This window comes from Thermobia domestica, chromosome 2 (genome assembly GCF_964235325.1).
Source record: "Thermobia domestica chromosome 2, izTheDome1.hap1.1, whole genome shotgun sequence".
Classification (NCBI taxonomy): Eukaryota; Metazoa; Arthropoda; class Insecta; order Zygentoma; family Lepismatidae; genus Thermobia; species Thermobia domestica.
The window spans coordinates 85557570-85579300 of NC_137455.1; the positions used below are offsets into that span (position 1 = coordinate 85557570).

Consider the following 21731-nt stretch of genomic DNA (forward strand, 5'->3'; position numbering starts at 1 on the left):
AGTGTCATCCGCGTATAGAATTGATTTCGTATTAGTATTTAGAGGCAAATCATTTATCATTATTAAAAATAGTACCGGACCCAGAACAGAACCCTGCGGTACCCCATATTTCACTTCTAAGATGTTTGAATGCATGTTGTTAACACTGACTATCTGTTTACGTTCATTTAAATAGGATTTTACAAAGTTTAAACTGCTACTATGGAATCCGTAATACGCTAACTTATCACATAGAATTTTATGATCTACACAATCAAATGCTTTACTTAAATCGCAGAATGTAGCTAGAGCAAAACCCTTATTTTCAAAAACTTAATATATTTTTTTCGTTAGTGATTCTACTGCATCAATTGTCGATTTCCCTGATCTGAATCCAAATTGAGCTTCTAGAATTATGTTTTGTTCAGTCATATATTTATATAGCTGATCTTTAAAAATAGTTTCCATAATTTTAGAAAAAACTAGAATAAGAGATATTGGACGGTAATTAGACGAACACGATCAATCTCCCGTTTTGTATATAGGTATAACTTTTGCTATTTTAAGCGCTTTAGGAAAATACCTTGAGAGAAACATTTATTGAAGCATATTGCAAGGGGTTGCGCAACGTGATTAATGATAGCTTTTATAAGTTTGTTCGATATGTCAAATATATCCTTACTGTCAGAAGTTTTAATTTTTTTTACTACTTTTATGACATTATCAGGGCTAACATAGTTAATAACAAAAGAGCTATTAAATGGACTATGTTGACTTAAATACTGATACATATTTACATTAGTACCTGCATTGTTTTTCTTGATTTACTCTACGGAAGTAACAAAATACATGTTAAGAGTATCAGGCGACAGCGTAACATTATTGTTGTTATTATTATTATTATTGCTTACCTTGTTGATTATCTTCCATGCAGTTTTGCATAGATTATAGACGTTACATGCAAAGTTTTTTCTATTCTATTAAGTAATACTTGTAGAATACAATACTATTCTAATATGTACTATTCTAATACTATTCTAGTAAGTAATAGTACTACAAAACTTCACTATTTCGTTTCACGTATACAGTGAGAAAAACGTATGTGGAGTACGTAAAAACGTATGTTACATGTGTAAATCCTGTAGTTTTTGGACATAATGTACTGCAAACGTATAACTGAAAAAGTATAATTTATACGTATTTTCTCTATAAGTGTTCCCAATAAACGTATTTTCCGTACGAACGGAAAAAAATATATAGACGGTCAGGATCTCACATATAGATAGACGTATGTAACATATAATTGACGTATGTAACATACATATACGTATATAATATACGTTAGATTTCAGACATCCTGCAACGGCATGATATAACATCTAAGCAGGAAATGTATGTAGCATATGTATAACGTATGCTCTGTACATATTCCGTAGTAAATATAAGGATTCCGTGTATTTGTAGAATAGGGATAATTGATTTTTCTCAATGTATAACTAGTTCCCAATAATGTAATCTTCTGAATTAATTGGCTACTCAATTTCTTAAAGTTATATCGTATTTTATTTCAGATCTGTTATGGATTATCATAAGTATTTTATATCTGTATGAAATAAGTCAGGAAAGAAAAGTTTATATTTTGCGTTTGCTGCAAATACTAAGCCAAATTTGAAAAATCAAGAAAACATAAATCAATATGGGTGAAGTAAACTTCGCATATTTTTGGCATATACCGTAATATTGGTTATTGTATCACATATTTATTTTAAAAAGTAAGGGTAAAGTATAAAAAGAAAGGGTAAAGTATAAAAAGAAAAGGTAAAGAAATTAATTTGCTTTACATTATTCCATCAAAACACTTGTTGTCTTACTTCGAGTTTTGCATAATTACTTACAGTAACTAGAATACAAGGCCCAAGTCTGTCTAACACTTCCTCGTCTAAAAGTTTCTGGAAACAAGCATCTTTTTCAACTATTAGTACAAATAAAGCTGTTGATTCTAATGTTACTGTTCCGGCAATCCCTTGAGGCACAAGAACGCCTGAAAAAAATAAATATACCTATACATATCGTTAAAACAATACAGTTAGTACGATTAATCTCTCTTAGAAATTTTCGAAACTCTTGTTTAACTCTCTCTCTCTCTCTCTCTCTCTCTCTCTCTCTCTCTCTCTCTCTATATATATATATATATATATATATATATATATATATATATATATATATATATATATATATATATATATATATTAGGGTGGTCCAAAATTTTTTGCGAATTTAATTGCGCATAGTTGCTAATATTGTTCCTTTCCTACAAGTATATTTCACTGCAAAAAATCAACTCAATTGGATACTATTTAGGGGTTGCTCAAGCGACACGAAGTTGTGGCATAGGATGCATATAATTATGTCGTATATCAGACATATTGGAGATATAAAAATTCAATCCTTATAAAGTAAATTGTATTTTTACCCTACAAAATGAATTATTTATTATTATTACTAAACTTGTAAATGGCTATTACCAAATTACCATTTATTGATTTCAAAATAGATAAGTGAGATACCTTTAAATATGCAGTTGCTGTTCATTTTAAACAGAAAAAAATAAGGTTATTAACGAAGTTGGTAATTTTTCAAAGTGCTCTTTCGAGCGTCTGAAACACGCTTTCTGTGGTCCTCAACAACCTGAATTAGGCTCTGCATTTCACTTTCTTTCTTTGTGAGTGACTCATTGAAATTGGACATAAGGGCCACTGAACGTTCAGCAGCATCGTTGACAACCTTAAGTGACTCGACGATTCGTTTCTCCTTTTGGAATTTGTCCGAGTTACTCCAGTTCTCGGGATCATATTGGAACATGAAATTGATGTCAACTCGAAGAGAACGTAAGGCGCAAAGAGAGGCTGAATTAATCAAATTATGAAGATTCTTTGTTTCTAAGCCGTGGCAGTTTGTGAGTTTTATATCTCTTGAACTCCAATTTTCTTCACAAGCCTTAAGACGATTTATAATATTCCGCTTGTCCTCGAAAGATAATTTCTCAGAGAACAGTGAGAGTGGAACTAACTCTGCTACAAGATACCACAAGTGAGTTTGAAACTTGTTCATTGCAGATTTATTCACTATGCCGTATTGCTTGATCTGCTTGAACAGAAGTAAGTCGTTAACGGGGGCATCACATGTCTTGGGACACAAAATCCATGCTTTCACGTATATGAGACTTGCAAATAAACACACTTCCCGCAGATTTTTTTCCTCTTTGACTGTAAGCTTAAACATTTCGCGGAAAATTTATATCTTGAAGCAGCATATTACCTTTCCCATCCAACGAGCCATATGGTAAGCACCTGGTGACTTGAAACGGTACTCCTTTGGAAATTCACCAAGTATCAACAGGCAAAGCTCTATCATTTCTTTATGGTCATCACGGAGAACATAGTTATTATCTTCCTTATGTACAAGACAATTTTGTAGAAACATAACAACTTCATTTTTCAGTGTTCATGCATATGGCATGGAAAGGCGTTCGTCTTCCAGCGCCTTAAAATTATAATGCTTAAGGTTTGGTCAAAACTCTTGGAAACGTTGAAACAGTGGAATATTTGGACCTCTAGTATGTTCTCCAAAAGATCCAAGTACTCGTGATAACATGTCGGCATCCTGTTGAATATGTCCGCAACATTGTTCCACCCTTTCTCGAAGGTCTTCTAATGTTGCAACAGGGGTAAATAAACTTGCGATTTCACATGGCCCCAGATAAAGAAATCTAAAGGATTTAAGTCCGGGGAGAGGGGTGGCCAAGCAATAGAACCCCAACGTCCTATCCACTTTCGTCCGAATCGGGCATGTAAATGTTCTCTGACACGGTTAAAGAAATGTGAAGGCGCTCCATTAAGCATAAACCACAATCGCTGACGCTTATCGAGAGGTATATCTTCGAGTAGAAGCGGCAAATCGTGTTGAAGAAATCGCAAATATGAGGTCCCAGTTAATGCATTAGGAAGAAAGAATGGTCCTACGAGCTGATCACCTAAGAGTCCTACCCACACATTTAAGGAAAACCTACGCTGATGTCCTAACTCCACTATTGCAAGTGGATTCTCAGGATCCCAGGCATGAGAATTGTGAAAATTTACAATGCCATCCCAGGTGAATTGTGCTTCATCAGTAAATAGGAAGTCATCAGTGAAATGAGGATTGCTAGTAATTTGTCTGCGAAGCCACTGACAAAACTGCATTCTCGCCGGAAAGTCTGTGGGAGTCAGAGGTTGGACACGTTGCATATGGTATGGATACAACTGCTGTTCATGGAGAATGTGCCATACGAGAGCATTGGATACGCGTTTGGCAAGTCCCACACGTCTTGTGATCGTTCCTGGGTTTTCGTCCACTGCCTGTAGCATGCGTTCTTCTAATTCAGGGGTACGTACTGTCCTTGGCCTTCCCGGCCTGGGACAATGTGTAAAGCTCCCATGTTCTCGTAGACGCTGATGTATTCTGATGAATGTTCTTCAGTCTGGTTGCTGTCTCGTAGGGAAAGTCTCGCGATATAACCTAGCGGCCTCTACCGCATTCCCGTTTGCTTTGTCGTACATAAAGTGCATGTCAGCATACTCAATATTACTGTACATTGTATTAATGGCAAGGCAAACAATGATTTATCACCACACTAATAGCACTAATTAACACTGCACAATAGTATTCCCGTGGCTTTGCAACACTACTGAAACTATTGCATTGTTCCCCGCAATACGGTGAAGCAAGTACATCCACAACACTGTAAAGGCACATGCATTTGACACCTCTTCAACACAGAGAACTGCTACATTCACTGTAGGCGAGAAAGACAAGTGAAAACAACGAACCTCTACACTCTGAATCATTCTCCCAAGCGATTACTCCGGTACGACGAAAGCATGTAGATCTGTAGCAGAACCCTTCAAGCAACATAATAAACAAACGTGTAAAGGCAAACGTGTTTCCAATTCACGTCTGCAATCGAAACAATGTAGTGTTCTTCCATTCCATATTTCCTGGCTTACCAGCTAATTGACAAGAACTGCGTGCACAGTTTTTTTTCTTTACGTATACGTACAGGGGATGAACCAAATAATGAGCAACCTACAGGCGCTCGATTGATTGAGTTATTGTTGCTTTAAACGAGCTTAGGAGCTTAGAAGGACGGGACCTACGGTTTGGAAAATCTGGGATCAGAACCACTGCATTCAGTGGGCACTTCAGCGGATTTGAACCCGCAACATCATGCACCCAAGGTGAGCTCAACGTCTGTTGCAACCCCGATTCAGTATTTCGAGCTGGCTTCCATGTTCTACCAGTGTTCCTTTCGGCCATTCCATTCATTTTTACGCACCGTTTGTTTTACCTTTGTATTGGTATAGTAAAGGACTACTCTGTACATGTGCATTCGTCTTAGGAATGTGCTCTGAAGTAGTTCACAACATGCACCACCACCTTTCTTCGATTGCCTCTCTCATTTCCTGCTGGTTGTGCAACCACACACTGCACGCATTGTCCGCCATTTTGTATCTTTTCGAGCTTTCGACCTGGTACCACGACTTATGAATTGCTGGTGGATAGACTCGCCTTCGATGTTCATCTCCAGCCCCCTTTCCTTGACCAATTTTCCGGGAATTCCTCCGTTTCTTTGGGGAATCCCTTGCGCGCGCATTGCAGAGTTATCAGCCATGCATTTCTGCATAGCGCAGGTCTGACTTCGATAGTCATTCATTGGACCACCCTCTGTCCGATTCATACTTTTTGAGATATTCGTCTCTAAACTTCATTTTCCCACACTTTCGACAGCCCCTATCTCCGTTACGAAGCGTTTGCGAACACATGTTTACTAAGACTTTTTTGTTAGTTTTGGCGTGTACTATCTACGGTTTAATTTATGACCATTACTTATTAAACACCCTGTATATATATATATATATATATATATATATATATATATATATATATATATATATATATATATATATAAAGTAACACTGGAACACATCTTTAATGACTTTAAATATAAAGCTTAAAAACCAATTTCTATGTCTCTATAGCCCTAAGGGATTTCGAGATATGGACTTCTTATTGTAACAGTTGTAATCCCCACTCTTTGATTATTTTAAATGAAAAAATCTGAATACCAAATTTCACGTCTGTAACCTTAATAAATTTTGGGGGACATGTCCTTCCAGTTATAACAATTGTACCCCAACCCTTTTTCTTCCCTTCTAGGCTAAATATTAATTTTTTAAAAAGTTGAATGACATGTCTAATTAATTTAAATGATAAGTCCGCATGTCATATTTCAGGTATCTAATATTCAGAGTTCCGAGATATGAACATTTTAATTGCCACCCTTCTTTATCATCTTCCCCGCTGAATTTCCAAAAATCTTTCGTTATTGTGACTTAACATTACAAATCCTATATTTTGTCCAAATTTTAAGTTTCTAGCTTAAACGATTTGTACTGGGCGTTGATCAGTCAGTCAGTCAGAACTGCTTCTTTTATATATAGAGATAAATAATTCCCTTATCTTTGTGTCAATATATGTTACTTTGCGCCTTTTATATACAACTTGCGTTGTATAGTCTTGTTCAAAAAATCTTGGCTATCAACCACTCTTTAAAAACTCCTGTACTCTGACTTACAGTTAGAATTAAATCAAACAAATATGAATTTTTTTAATCAATTGAGGGTTTTATTTATAGCTAAAGTATTAGAATTTCCTACGTAGGCTTGCCAGAATATGGCCTTCCAAATCAAGGAGATAGTCAAGATTGTTTGAACAAGACTGTATTATACTCAACACATTTATTTTTTCTTTTTTTTTTTTCTTTTTACGTGACGAGAATAATTTTATATCCTAGACTTGGTCTATCTCAATTTTTGCAAGTTAGAGTAATATTTTACGTTTGTACCGTAAGTTGTTGTATTAGGGGCAGGGTTCCAAGCCCCGGATGCCACTTAGCCGCGGATACTAAGTAGTTCTACGTATTCTCAACAAATAGCAGAATGTGTCGGGTGGAGCGTTTTAATAAGCAGGAATGTACTACTTCGTCAGAGTTCAACTGTGTCTTTTGGCGGGCAACAAACCATCAGTGTTTGTTGTGAACTAACTGGTAAGCATGTTATTTTATTATTATTTTAAATATTAAGGTAGGGATATCTTTTGTGTTAATATATACTGCAAAGGTTAAATTATTCGTATGGGAACAGTTTGTGGTCATATACGTAGCGCCTAGCCCCGGACTCACGTTTGGCTTCTAGCGTCGGACACCGCTGAATGTTCTTAGATTGGAAATATAGTGGCCTATATGATTAATTATTATTTTATATAATATCAAATAAGCATATAAACAAATATTCAGAACGTTTTAAATTATTTACAGGTAAGATGCCACGAACTACAAACAAGGGTGCCTGGGCGAAGAGTCTCTAAAGAATGTTCTTGATCAGATAATTAGGGGAAAATTAGGAACCAGAGAAGCAGCTGCTAGGTTTGGTATTCCCAGAAGAACACTGCATGATAGGGTTAAATTGATAAGAAATGGAACAAAAGTCAGCGTTGAACCAAAGTTAGGACATTTTCAACAGACTTTCGTTGAAGAGCAACTTGTTTGACATCTTGACAATCGTTTGATGGCTCTCACACGTAAAGAATTTCTTAGGCTTACATATGACCTAACTGAGAAACTCAAACTTAAGCACAGATTTAATAAAGAGCAGAAGACTGCAGGAAAGCATTTCTACAGAAACTTCATGGAAGATTGGATTCAGTGTTCAATCTACAAGGACTGGGCTCATGAGGCATCTACAGAAATTGATCCAAGCAACCCCTACTGCAGTTGTGACTTATGTGGATAGAAAGGAACAATAAAGTAAACTGTTTGGGGCTACCTCACTAGTTTCGAATTCGAGACATTACCTCACATCCAATGCCAAGTGTGTTGTATTTTTTTGTTCACAATTTGTGGCTACACAAAGTAGTAAAACAGTATAGTATACTATTTGCTTTACTATGTTTATTATCATATATTAAGCTTAAAAGTTTTTTCCAAAAAAGATTTGTTTTTCCATTAGTGTCTGGGGCTGGGAACCCTTCCCCTAACATTGTCTACATCGATTTATTTATTTATTGGCTCCTATTATAACCATGAATTCCCCCCCCCCCCTTTGTTGAGAGTAAATTATTATTTTTACATTTTAGTACACTATGAATATACAGTATATTGGATAACAAATTATAAATTTATCACAATTACAAGATCAAATAATCGTAGTTATAACCACAGCTGGTTCGACTTTGTTACTTTTCAAAGTATGTTTATTAATTAGCAAGCGCTTGTAATCTTCTGCTAATACTGTACGGTAGGAAAATTAAACAACGAAATGGGCTTTTAACTTCGAAATCTACACCTAGCGTACAGCAATAGTTCTATGTATACTGGTTCTATTGTCTCTCGCTTAAAGGCGAAAAAAAAAGTTGCTTTTTTGGGGATGGAGACTTTTTTTTCATAAAAAAGGCAAGTTTTTGTAAAGATCTCTAATTTTAGGTTTTTAGACTTCTTTTACTTCCCTATTCAAGTACTACTTTTGCTTCCCTGTAGTAAATTCTACATTTACAACATCCAACATCCATAGGACTGCTGTGAATCCTATATTCAGGCCGGAACTGGCTACCTTGATTGGTTTTCAAATTAGCATTGAAGTTGTTTCCGACAAGTGTATATTATGCAACTACCATATTCCAAATGTCGTTTTGGTTTCCTAAACATCTTATCAAGTTCCTGGACATTAAACATCTTGATATCTGTTTTACTGGTTGCTTAATGCAATCTAGCAGGGAATCAGTAAAACAGGTATCAAACTGAGAAACATTATAACAACGTTATATATATATATATATATATATATATATATATATATATATATATATATATATATATATATATATATATATATATATATATATATATATATATATATATATAAGGTGGTATCAAAAAGTTTCGAGACTAGTTCTGTAACATGCTATCAGATGGCAGCGCAAAGCCACACGCAGAGGCATAGGGAGCTCTAACCTTCATAAGTCAGTGTGCCAAGAGATCGTCCTGTGTACATCTGGAGCTGCGCAGCTGGTGCTATTTTGACCACGTGCGTTACTACCTCTGCGATTTTATAATGGACAGCAAGTCTGTGTGTGAATCTGGATAAATCCACCTCAAAGACGCTTGACATGATTCGACAAGTGTACGGCGATACTACAATGAATCGGTCGAACTGTTTTGAGTGGCACGCGCACTTCAAGAGCGGAAGAAGAACACTGGTAGGCGATGAGAGATCAGGACGACCTTCAACGATTCCAACACCCGAAAATATTGAAGCTACTCTGCAATTTTTGTCAGTGATGGTAAAATTATTCCTCCTTCTGTGGATAAATCACAAAATGATGCTGGATAAAATCCTACCTCCTGGAATGTTACAATCTATAACATCCGCAGTTGTAGTGATTTTCAGTGGTCCTGCTACGAGTCCTTTGGATGTTGCCATTACACCAAGTTCCCAGGGCCCTGCGTCCAACAAGCAACATATTTCTTTCAGAAAACAATCAATATCTAGAGCACTGCCAACAACTGACAACGTCTGATAATATATTTCCCTAGAAAATAAAAAATATATTTAAAAAATACATTTACTCTTATACACATCCATGAAGAGAAAAAATATCGTATAGATTTTGAAAGATTATAGAAGTTAATTTATCAATCTTAAACAGCATTTCTTACTTCGTATCGATTTATTTCCTTGCACAGAGAAATTTTTGTCCAAACAGTTTTATTGTAAATACAACTGTATGCCTAAATTTTAATTTTTCCTCCAAGGGAAATGAGTTAGAAAGTAAACTGAATGCCGGAAAACGTTAACAGTGTACAACAATGTCAAGATAAATTCTCACACATTACCTGTATGCACCGTTGTATGCACCGACGAATTGAAGAAGGTGATAGTAGGCATCAGGGGTAAAAATGAGGGGGAACGCGTGGGGACGCCTTCTCCCCACCTCCAAAAATATGTATGGCGTCCCAATAGTTCCTAAAAGATTACAATAGGCAAAGATAGTCAGGGAGGCAGCGTGACGTCATTCGCTACCTACCGTCTCCCTACCTTTTCAGATCCACGTTTACTCCTGATAGGTATTAATCAAAAAATGTCTTGTGAACATGAGTCAAAAGCGGCACCATTTTACTGTGAGAAACTTTCAAAAAAGCGACGAAGGCGTTAATATAATGCCTAATATCTCACGAACGTGGAAAAATATGACTTCGGGTCAGAAGACTACACAAAGTCGCACCCGATAAATGCAATGACGTTCAGATGACAGTGAAGCAGTAGCTGAAAAATAGTCCACTGCAGACAGATGGAGAATCCATACATACATTCCCCAGTTGTACAGATCTCCGTATCTCCTTTGAAAATCTATGTAATGACTTTATTTTTGGATCTTGTTTAATGTATATAACATATTATTGTCAGTCAAGAGTTGTTCCAAAATCTAATTCGGATTATTAAGACAAGTTCAAAGCTTAGGCTATTTTAATCTACCAGATAGACACCCGAAACTTTTAGACAAGGAAATGGGTAAAGGCATACAGATTGCATTCCAATGTTTCATATAAAAGGGACCCTTTAGATTCAATCAGCAACTTCAGTTCAGAAGACTTGGTGACTTCAAGCTACCAGAGAAACACAACATAAGTAACTGGCTTTTGCCTAATACCTTTTCCTTTAGTTTTAGATTCGTACCTTAAGTACAATTTTTCATACTCCTAATGGTGAAAACAGCTAATGAAATTAAAACTTTTCATCACTCAACGATAAGTTTTATATACTACACATTCCATGTTGTCTCTATCTCTCGCAATATCCTGCGAGGAACCAATATAAGATTTGGGTAGACCAGGAACCGACAAACAAGAGTTCCATTCTTAGTTTAAACTCTAGTATTTAGTTTCGTAGAATTTTTCGAGACAAGTCATCACTTCATGATACACTTTTGAGACGAGATAATCTGAACTCTTGTGTCGTATGCATCTCTAAAGCCATATGAGATTGTGCTGGACAACATTACACACATGGGTTTGTCGAGGCTCTACGGTTTATCCCACATTGTCATTTCAATAATCTTCCCTAATCATTCACTTTTATTGTTCGCCTATCTACTTTATGCCAAAAGACATAAATGAAAGTGTGATATTAAATGAAACACTTCATTTTCAAATTATGGCATAATTGGGGACATAGTAAAAACCAGTAAGTATTTATTGTTTACCTTTTTGTACATGTAGAGCTGGTGATTAGCAGCTGATGGATCTTTGAGAGGAGGTGCACTATGAGGACAAAATGTTGACGGCTTCGTGGGCTGGAATACTTCACACAAGTATATTTAGCAGTAGTTTTCACCTTTACTCTGTAACAAAAGAAAATATACTATTGCTAATAGTGTCATCATTATAACTACAATAGAATCCCTCTAATCTGTCACCTTTGGGACTAAGGATATGGTCGGTACGCAAAAAAAGGTCGGATTATCAAAGAATACAGAAAAATACGGATTTTCAGCATCAAACCAACCAACAGTAAGCACTAAAACCTGAACAGTAAAGCACAGAAAATACGCACAACGAAAGAAACGATACAAGAGATGACGGAGCACTAAAGCAGGCGAGCGGTACGAAGTAAACAATAATGGCGCGATGTCAGTAAACGATAATAGGCCTCGTGAGTCACCGACGAATCGGGACACGTTCGGCTCGAGCACAGTCGGATCAACCGGAGTGGCAGATCAGTCAAGGGCGGACGAGAGGAGTTCTACTGTAATTCTGTTATCACTGTCAGGTCACTTGCCAAAAACTTACCTGCGAGTTTCCATGCACTATTGTTCTTCGCTGGTCGGAGTTCGCCAGTACTTACGTAAGTAACCACTGAGAGAAATTTAATCTGATCATTTCTTGCACAGAGGAGTACCGAATCGGCAAAAGACACAATTTTTTAGACTGTTTACAGTTTTTGTATTTACATGTCTTTATTTATGTAATACTACAAATACGATTATGTAATACTACTCAGGTGTAGTAAAGGCGAACTCAACAACGGCTTGTTTTGAGACAAAACGCATTTCAAACTTTCTTCATAAGGACGAACTCCACAAAACTTCGTTGAACTTTTGACATTCGAACTTGACATTTTTTACGTTATAAGTATTTTTACTTCGGGTAAATAGAAAAAAAAAAATGAACCAATGTTGAGTTTGACATTACTACCCGTAACACCTTAATTTAACACATGTTGTCATAACACAAATAGTAAATACAGTAAACTAGTTTCAATACAAATAATTGGACAACACAATACAGAGTATTGTGCAGAAAATATTTATTTCTTTACCAGTATATCACTTACTACTTTTCGTGACCATGCTGTTCGAGGAATCATCTGCATAAAGATGCACCGACTTGTTCGTTTTCAGTCTTTCGCAGAATTTTTCGTTTCTCAACTTACTGTTCATTTGGCTTGATAACTGCTGAATTTTTCTTTGATTTTGATGCCATAAATAGTATGATGTCTTATGTTAAACTATAACTTTCTGAGATTCTTCTTTTTTAAAACTTATCTAAGATCTTTACATTTTTAACGTGATCTTAGTGGTTACATTTCATTTTGGATATCATGAATGAGCTCAATAGTTCGCGATAATCTCTTCTCTACGCTTCAAAATCTCAACTATCTACGAATTTAAAATTTTACACATTGTTAGCATGGAGTCACGACACTATTTTAGTGATAACGACAATTTCAAGGAAAAAGTAAAGAAAGAAATCCACTTTGACGGTCGGATAAGATTGTTTCGACACTAGGGCATTCATTTAGTATCGTGATTGTGAAGGTAACAGGGAAACTACATGAAAGAAAGAGGTCAAGAAAACCACCGACAATAGATCGACAGTAAGGTACTGTCTACACATCGCAGAAATTCAAATTGCTGGTTGGTCGGCTTAAGATCTTCGAGGCTTCATTGCAGGGAGTTAGTTTACTACATTTGTTCATGAGCTTTCAGTCTTATATATATATATAAGAAGCTGCTAAAAAGTTCGTAGCGCAACTGAGAACGTGTGCATATGAAATGATGAAATTGTACAGTTCTAAAGAACATATCTCTGTATGTACAAATACAAATTTTAATATTAATAACGAAATTCTTATTGTGTTTCCCAAGCTTCTGAAGCGATCATGTGTGACCAACTAGTGAATTTCATGACTATCGAGAACAGAGCTGTATTCAAATTTTTATTTCACCGAGGAAAGTAATTTTAATAAAAGAGACACTGACCAAAGCTTAAAACTTTACTTTATTTTAAATTATAATTTGTGAAAGCATAAGAGAAGGACAAGAATCGTGCAGAGTGAAGAACACAGAAGAAGCCAAGGAATTGTTAAGAAGAGTGGATCTTATTGGAGGCAGAAAACTTATGTTTAGTCTTGATGTTAAGGCTATGTTCCCGAGCCTTAGTAGAGAAGCAATAATAAGTGTCATAGAGAAAGAAATGGGTAGTAAAAGTATAAAAGGATGGACAAAAGAGAAAGTAGTTAAGGCTCTGAAGTTAATATGGGAAAACAGTTATTGTATAATCGGTGAGAAAGTGGTAAAAATAAGAAAAGGAATCAGTATAGGTTCGAGGCTGAGCCCAGTACTGGCAGAAATAATTATGAACAAATGGGAGAAAAAGGTGAAAGAAGAAGAGTGTAAGAACTTGATCATATTTTGTAGGTATGTGGATGACTGTCTAGGCTTGTGGAAAGGGACTAGGAGACAATTAGAAAACTTCAAAGATAGTGTGGAAGATAAAGAAAAAGGCATAAGCTTGGAAATGGAGTTGGAAGAAAATGGAAGAATAAACTTTTTAGACATGACCATAATAAAACAAGGAGAAGGCCTGGTTACGAGGTGGTACCAGGAAGAGTGCTCAGCGGGAGTGTACTGCCATGAGAGGAGCGACGTGGATAGGAGTACAAAGAGAAATTTCATAACAAATATGATAAGAAGAATAGAAATGTTGGAGGACGAAGAGGAAGGAAGGAAGGAGAGCATACAGAAATTCTACAGACAGTTAGAGAAGAACGGTTACAGCAAGAAAGAGTTAGAGAAGGAAGAAGAACGCAGGAAGAGGAAGAGAGGGAGAAAGAAGAATGAAGAGGATGAGAGTGGAAAATGGCATGGCATAGAAAGTATGGGAGAAGAAACGGAGAAACTGAAGAATTTATTTAAGAAAGGAGGGGTCAGAACTTATAGAAAGAGTGGAGAAACTTTATTAAGATCAATAAAGAAGAAGAATAGAAAAGGAACTAAAAAGATTAATGAAGAGGAAGAAGGGGTCATTTACAGGGTATGGTGTGAGGACTGCGATATGTCATATATAGGAGAGACAGGAAAGAGAATGAAAGAAAGGATAAAACAACATGAAGATGATGTTAGGAAGAAAAAAGATACCAATGCCATATACAAACATGTTAAGGAGACGAATCACGCAATTAATTGGGATAAGACGGAAGTATTGGAGATGGAGAAAAGAATGATAATAAGGAAGTGGAAAGAAGCGGATTGGATAAAGAAGGTAGGAAGAGATAAACTGATGAACTGGACAGGGGGCTTACCAATTAATGAATCATGGCAAGGAAGTTTGAATAACATAGAGAAGAAAAATAAATAAATAAATAAATAAATAAATAAATAAAAATAAAGGGCCCTTATAAGAACCAAAAATAAAGGAAGTGATTAATTGGAAAGTGAACACGAAGACTTACAGGATGGGCTGAAGGCCTTGGTAAATAAGAAAAATAAATAAATAAATAAAAATAAAAAAGTACAACAATGACTCTATATATGACTGTTAAAAGAATTTAAATTTTTTTATAACAATGAATATATATATGACGGTTAAAGAATTTAAACTCTGTTATAACAACATTTATATATATGTCTGTATTTTCATTAATTTCGATCGTGTCTGAAGAAGGATATGCTAGATATCCGAAACAGTTACAAATTATAATTTAAAATAAAGTAAAGTTTTAAGCTTTGGTCAGTGTCTCTTTTATTAAAATAATTAATCCAAAGCCATGAATAGTCTTACTAATGAGGAAAGTAACCGAATCAAATTCATGAGGAAATCAGTGAAACACTACAAGACTCCTCCGTCGTTTGCAGTGATGAAGAAGTGGGTTTCATTTAACTGTGACGATTTCACACCGGATGATGCTCCACATCCAAGATCAAAAAGAATGACTGATCCCGAAATCGTGAATGAAATTTATGACATTATTCTTGAAAATCGCAGAATCTCAGTAAAATGTGTAGCAGAGATTGGGGAAATTTCTCGGGAACACGTCGATAGCATAATAATGACTTGGGCATGACTAAGCTCTCGGTAAAATGGATTTCCAAAAATGGTAGAATGAGGTTATTATGGGAAGTTATCTCTCATTTTGACTGCAATGCCGACCAATTTTTGTCACGAATAATAAACCACGGACGAAACATCGTTGTACCACGATTCTGAAACGAAACAACAGTCAATAGAGTGGTGGTACTCAGGTTCCCTCTACTGAAGATGTTTAAGAGACAGAAGTCGGGTGGGAAAGTGTTCGCAACATTCTTCTGGGATAAAGTGGATTCGTACTTGTAAACTACGTGCCCAAGGGTCAGACATTTATTATACAGAATATTACTCTGCATTATTCACAGAACTTAAATACGAATTGAAAGTAAAACGCCGCGGAAAATTAAAAAAAAAAGAAAGAAATATGTTCTTTCAGGATAATGCAAACCAGGGGCGTCATTTAGGGGGGAAGAAAGGGGCAATTGACCCCCCAAGAGTTTGAGGAATACATATATTTTAATCGATTATCTACTAATATACTTGTACAAAACGTGAAAGTCTTATGTCGGTGGTGCTCTTGCCCTCCTCAAGAGAACTCTGAAATGACGCCCCTGATGCAAATACAACTGACATTGGACGATCTAAGGTTTGAATATTTATTCCCCAAATCTAGCTCTGTAGTATTATTACTTATTTTTCAAACTCAAACAACACTTGAAAGAATACCATTTTGGGTCTGATAAGAAGGTGATTAGTGCTACACAGGGGCGCACCTACGTGGGGATGATCCACCGAGTACGGATTCTTCCCACAAAACTCCCCAACTCAACATACATTTGTATACTTTCTCAATAAAACTTTACTTGTTTAACAGGGAAATGATTGATGTTACATGAAAATTGATCTTACACTTTATCTGTACTCTTTCTCTTATAAAAAAACGATCTAGTTCTATAACTTTTTTCTGAAAATATAGGTGGAAATATTTTACAATTAACTTATTGTCTTTTCGGGTGCAGAATAATCCTCTTCAATACTACATAGAAGTAGTGGCTTGTAGAATTGGACTCCCCCAAAGTTTTAACCCATTCCAACAAAAATTTCTGTATGCGAGTCTGGTGCTACGGAACAGTGGTGCAAGGAACAGTCTTCAGATTTTTTTTTAACTGGTCTGCAAAAATTGGAGCACCGTGCAAGGTAATGTATTGAACTTCGGGAATGTAGAAAAATGTAGAAATGTAGAATAAAATTTCACCATTCCATGATCACTCTTTCTGCATTATATAGCCTTGGTGCTGAAAAGGGATTTTAACTCCAATCACTCAAAAGAAAAACAAAATGTAGAATAACTAGTGCCTTTTCTAGTAGTACGAAACGGTGTGCTACAGAGTACCGGTATCTTTTGTCTTATGTTAGAAAGCACATTTCTCATTAAAAAAAAAGAAATGAAATTTTTGATTTAAATCGAAAATGAAATGAAATGAAATCTTTAAGTTTTACGTCCCGCGGCTATGCCGGTTAGGCTAAAGGAGACGGTGATGATGAGGAATTAATGAAATGGTGGAATGAAGAAAGTGGGAGGAAACGGGAGAACCCCGAGAAAACCCACGCACACGGTGTTTGTCCACCACAAAGTTCACTTGGCGGGGCCTGGGATCGAACCCGGGACCTCAAGCACCAGAGGTGAACCCTCTACCATTGAGCCACCGCGGCCCCTTGATTTAAATCGATTTGAATATTGAAACAATACCATATTACTATGTACGCATGCTAAAGGTAATACGATTATTGATTTGCAACACCTGCTAATTTCTTCCACTTTATTTATTTATTTATTTATTAAGGCTTGCCTTTACTGTCGCTGAAATACCGCTTAGAATGAGAAAGAAGCAGTTCGTGGATTCCATAACTTCAGAAAAACAAAATCTCTGACACATTATTTCCTCTAAAGCACACTTCGGCCACAATCGGAATATCTTCCAGCGAAAGTGCCTTATAACTTTCTTATATAAGAAGGTAAGAAAGTAAGAAAGTAAGAAGGTATATATATATATATATATATATATATATATATATATATATATATATATATATATATATATATATATATATATATATATATATATATATATATATATATATATATAAGAAAGTAACTTCTTTTAAGTCATCCTGCTTGTATGCCCAAATTGTACACTAATGTTTATCAGGATAACAGGACCACCTCTCACGCAACTTAGTCATAGCAAATGTGTGAAATCATGGCTGCTCCAATGTTGTCATTCTCTGGTTGATATCAAAGTCAAATAGCAATCTAGAGACGACGAGGGTATCAGTCGTTCTTTCAGAAAAAATGTTCCGGGGTGGGCACACTTAGTATTCCGGGGGCACTGCTGGTACTATTCTATTTATTATTATATTATAGACGTATTATTTTGATCTCCTCCGGGAGGGGCACTCTTCAGAACTCCGGAGGGACACTGCGTCCCCCCCCAAAAAAAAAACATTTTTGCAAGAAACACTGGAGGGTATGTCGGAAGTTACTGTGACACTCGTAGCATATTCATTTTGAGTACCGACACCTTTTCTTTTCTTTATTTTTTTTCTAAATAATGAGAATAACCATATCGTCCAACAAACAAACGTTTGAAAAAGATAAATGTAAAATTCAAAATGTAAATTAAACAGTGTAATCCTATTTATTTCATTTACGTGTGAAGTTGGCTACAGTGTCAGAGCAAACGGATTTTCTGTTTCTTTCTGCTTTTTCGTTAAATAATTGTTTCCATAGCTATTCAAAAGAAAGAGAAAAGATAGGAAAATGGATGAAGATGTTGAATTTGACGTCATACGTTTATTCCCTTTAGGTTAAGGAAGACGGATGATTAAGAAAACTGAATGATTATGAGATAATTAGTCGAATGAGAATGTGAAAGGAAAAACGGAAGAACATCGAGAAATGGATAGATCTTGTCACAACAAACTCACAGAATCTGGTCTCGAACCAGAGAGCCCACTTCTTTCTTTAAACTGAACTATCGAATACTGAATGCTTCAGTTCTTGATTTAACTCTTTTACATTTTGAATTCCTACTAGACACAACAGGTACCGGTACATACACACAGAAGCATCGAGAATAATTAGAAACGGCAATACTCTTCAATGGGATTCGAACCCATGATACGTTTCACCTTACGATTATCAACCGAAGCCTTAGTGCGTTCGACTGCACCACACAAACATGATCTTCATGATTACAGATTTAGTTTCATTTAATGTCTTACCTGTCAGAACAAGATACACTATCCCATGACTTTTGGTTCCTAATGTATAACGATGGAGCATTTCCACCCGCAACTGACGTAATTATATCAAGAGTAATCTTCTCTATTGCTTCTATTAATTCAGATCTGCAAATGGAAATTAGTTATTAGTCAATTTTCTTTGTATATAAGCTTATGTATAATGCATGATTCAATATGCTGTACTGTGACTATTTAGAATTGTCTGCCAAGAACTTTGAAGTAAATTGAGAAATTTCTCAATTTTCGATCAACACTTAGTAATTCATTTATAATTTATGCATATTGTGTTACGAAATTATTTTCACGAATGGTGATCTCAGTTAATACAAATAATTCGACAACCATTTAGATTGCAAATAATTCCACAACCAATTCGTTTATACTTACACAGGATCCATTATTTTTTCGAATTTTCTTCTATAATGGTGCATTATTCATTAAAAACAATATTTCATTAATGTAATTTCAACTTCATAATTACAATGGTAAGTATGTTGCTAAACATTTCAATATGTTAAAAATATGGGCAGAAATAATAAAGTCCGCAGTGATTAAAGCAATTGTAAATGTATAAGTTCAACTACGGCCTCGATGCCCACGCCCTTGTAAAATAATATAAATGAATCTGTGTGCGTGTGTTCTTAATTAGATGAGTTTCTTCGCATATTTTCGTCTTATTTTGAATTCCACTTACTTGTGTCTTCAAGTAGAAAAGGCAACTGAGACTTTATCCAGTCTTCTCGATTTCGGGGAGCAGGGAGGGATTTATAGCTCTAGGGAGGAGGTACATTCATTACCTACATACTACAACTACATCAGCAAAATTTGGAAGGATTCCAGAACTTTGTGGGGGGAGGGGTCTCCTAATATGTAAATCTGTGTAAAACACTAATTGAGAGAAGGCCACGCATTATACTAACAAATTCTCTCGCGTGTTATTGTGAGCAATATTTTACATCCCTCCTTCTGTATTTTTAACATAGAATTTGTCTGAATTCGAGGTCTTGCATGATCAGTGGTGCAACCAACTATGAACTCGGAGTGCCCAGGTCCCTCCCGAAACTAACATGGCCTATCTGATACAGCAGCACTGCAGACAAATTTTGGTAAAATTTCCAAAAAAAAAAAAATCATTATTGCTTGTCATTTGTTCAGTATCTTAAAAAATATGGAAACTCTCACTTACACACTCGCACCGCTCGTGAAGAGTGCTCTTAATCTGCAATTGAGGCATGAGACAACGCTTGCAAAATATCGTCTTACGATAGTTTACTGCTGTCCTTTTCGAATAACTGGACTTGCAAACAAGCCCAGGAGATTTGATATCAAACAGTAAAAATGGAAAACTTAAATTGTAGAATATTGTACTGAATAGCTTTAGAAATCATTTAAGAAGGTACATTTCAGTGATTAACAAGAATGTGCTATGTATGAAATTGTTAATCTGTCCAGGTTTATGTGCTAAATGATGATGTATTTTTTTAAAAATCTTTCTTACACAATTTTGTGAAGTTATACGAACAAAAATACGAACAATGTATGAACAATAATTGAAATTGATAGCATATATGTTGTTCATAATACTGAAGCATTTAACTGTATTTTCATAGTTATTAAAGTGTTTGATCTTGAAAAGCACCTGTACTTGTATCATACATTGAAAGTTTCGATTAGTTCATGACTACATTTGAAAGTCCGTCGTTATAAATTGTAAAGTGTATTTTAATGTGCATGTTATTGAGTAGTATTGCAAAGTTTGTAATGTACGCTCATGTCCAAAATTATTGTTGCATGTCTACAAATATGTTGTTGTAGGAATATAATTTGATAACGAATTCACCCGGTATTTCTTAAAATGTTAGTATGTGTATAATCGGCAAAGACATTTATGTGGCAAATTTCATGTCAAAAGAGCAGTAAATAAGAACAATAAAACGAAAATAAAACTTTCTTGTCCATTTAGCAACATTTTGTTTTACTGATTTTAATTTTCGTCTTTATAATTCTTTTCCTATGAAATTTACCACAAATATACATAGTATCAGTATTAAAAGTACTCTACAAAATCATTATCAAATTACTGTATTTTCTTACAAGAAGACAGTTATAGATATGCGACAATCATTTTGGACATGAGTGTACCAATAAACCGAAAATAGATCAATGTATAGTATAAATGAATATTGAATTAAGTCAAAGCACTGTACAAAAGGAAAATGAATATTGAAAACTCTAAATTAATTTCTTAGTGTAATAAATGTTAGTAAAGAGCGCGTAATCACATGTAAAAATAATGATGTACAAAATAATAATTAGAGTGCAAGTTTTAAAAATTGTGACCGTTAATAATATGGAAGTTCTGAATTACAGTTTTTATTTTAAGGCTTTTTACCATGTTAATAAGGATAACTAAATTCTTGTAGTAGAGAGAATTCAAACTTTCAATTTTGCCCATATCAGATGGTGCAGCACGTCATTTGCAGACTACTGTACTAGGTAGTCTTAGTCCCTCCCGAAATAAAATCCTGGTTGCGCCACTGCGCATGACACTCGAACGTCTCGTATAGCATCTTAAGGATGAACCCCAATCTTTTCCTTCCATTCTAGGTCAAGAAGTTGGTCAAAATGGCTAAAAACGCTGAAACATATTTTAGATTAAATTATTTTAGATAAAAAGTTCAAAACACCAAATTCCATGTCTCTAAATCTTAAGGAATTTCTATGTATATCCCTATAATAATTGCAAACCTGACCTTTTTTTCTTCTCACCCCTTTTCTAAGTCTAAAAACCAACTTCCATATATCTAACGTTCAGGAATTCGGAGATATGGACATTTTAATACAAAAATTACTACCCCTTTTTGCCCCCTTCCTCGTTAAATTTCTAGAATTCTTTCCTTAGTGATACCGTACGTGACAAATCCTACGCCCTGTTCAAATTTCAAGTTTCTAGCTTAAGAGTCTGACATACTAAAATAATACAAAA

The 21731-nt window shown here is 35.3% G+C and overlaps 1 protein-coding gene across 1 annotated transcript in view; it reads right to left on the minus strand.

The window, feature by feature from the left end:
• The window catches only part of mei-W68 (meiotic W68), a 101202-nt gene that overhangs the window by 28518 nt on the left and 50953 nt on the right, over positions 1 to 21731 (minus strand). Inside the window, exons 3-6 of the mRNA XM_081743557.1 lie at positions 18725 to 18850; positions 11335 to 11472; positions 9473 to 9663; positions 1875 to 2020 (exon numbers count right to left, since the gene is read on the minus strand). Of these exons, the coding sequence (XP_081599683.1) occupies positions 1875 to 2020; positions 9473 to 9663; positions 11335 to 11472; positions 18725 to 18850 (601 nt within the window). The remainder of the gene's footprint in view (positions 1 to 1874; positions 2021 to 9472; positions 9664 to 11334; positions 11473 to 18724; positions 18851 to 21731) is intronic.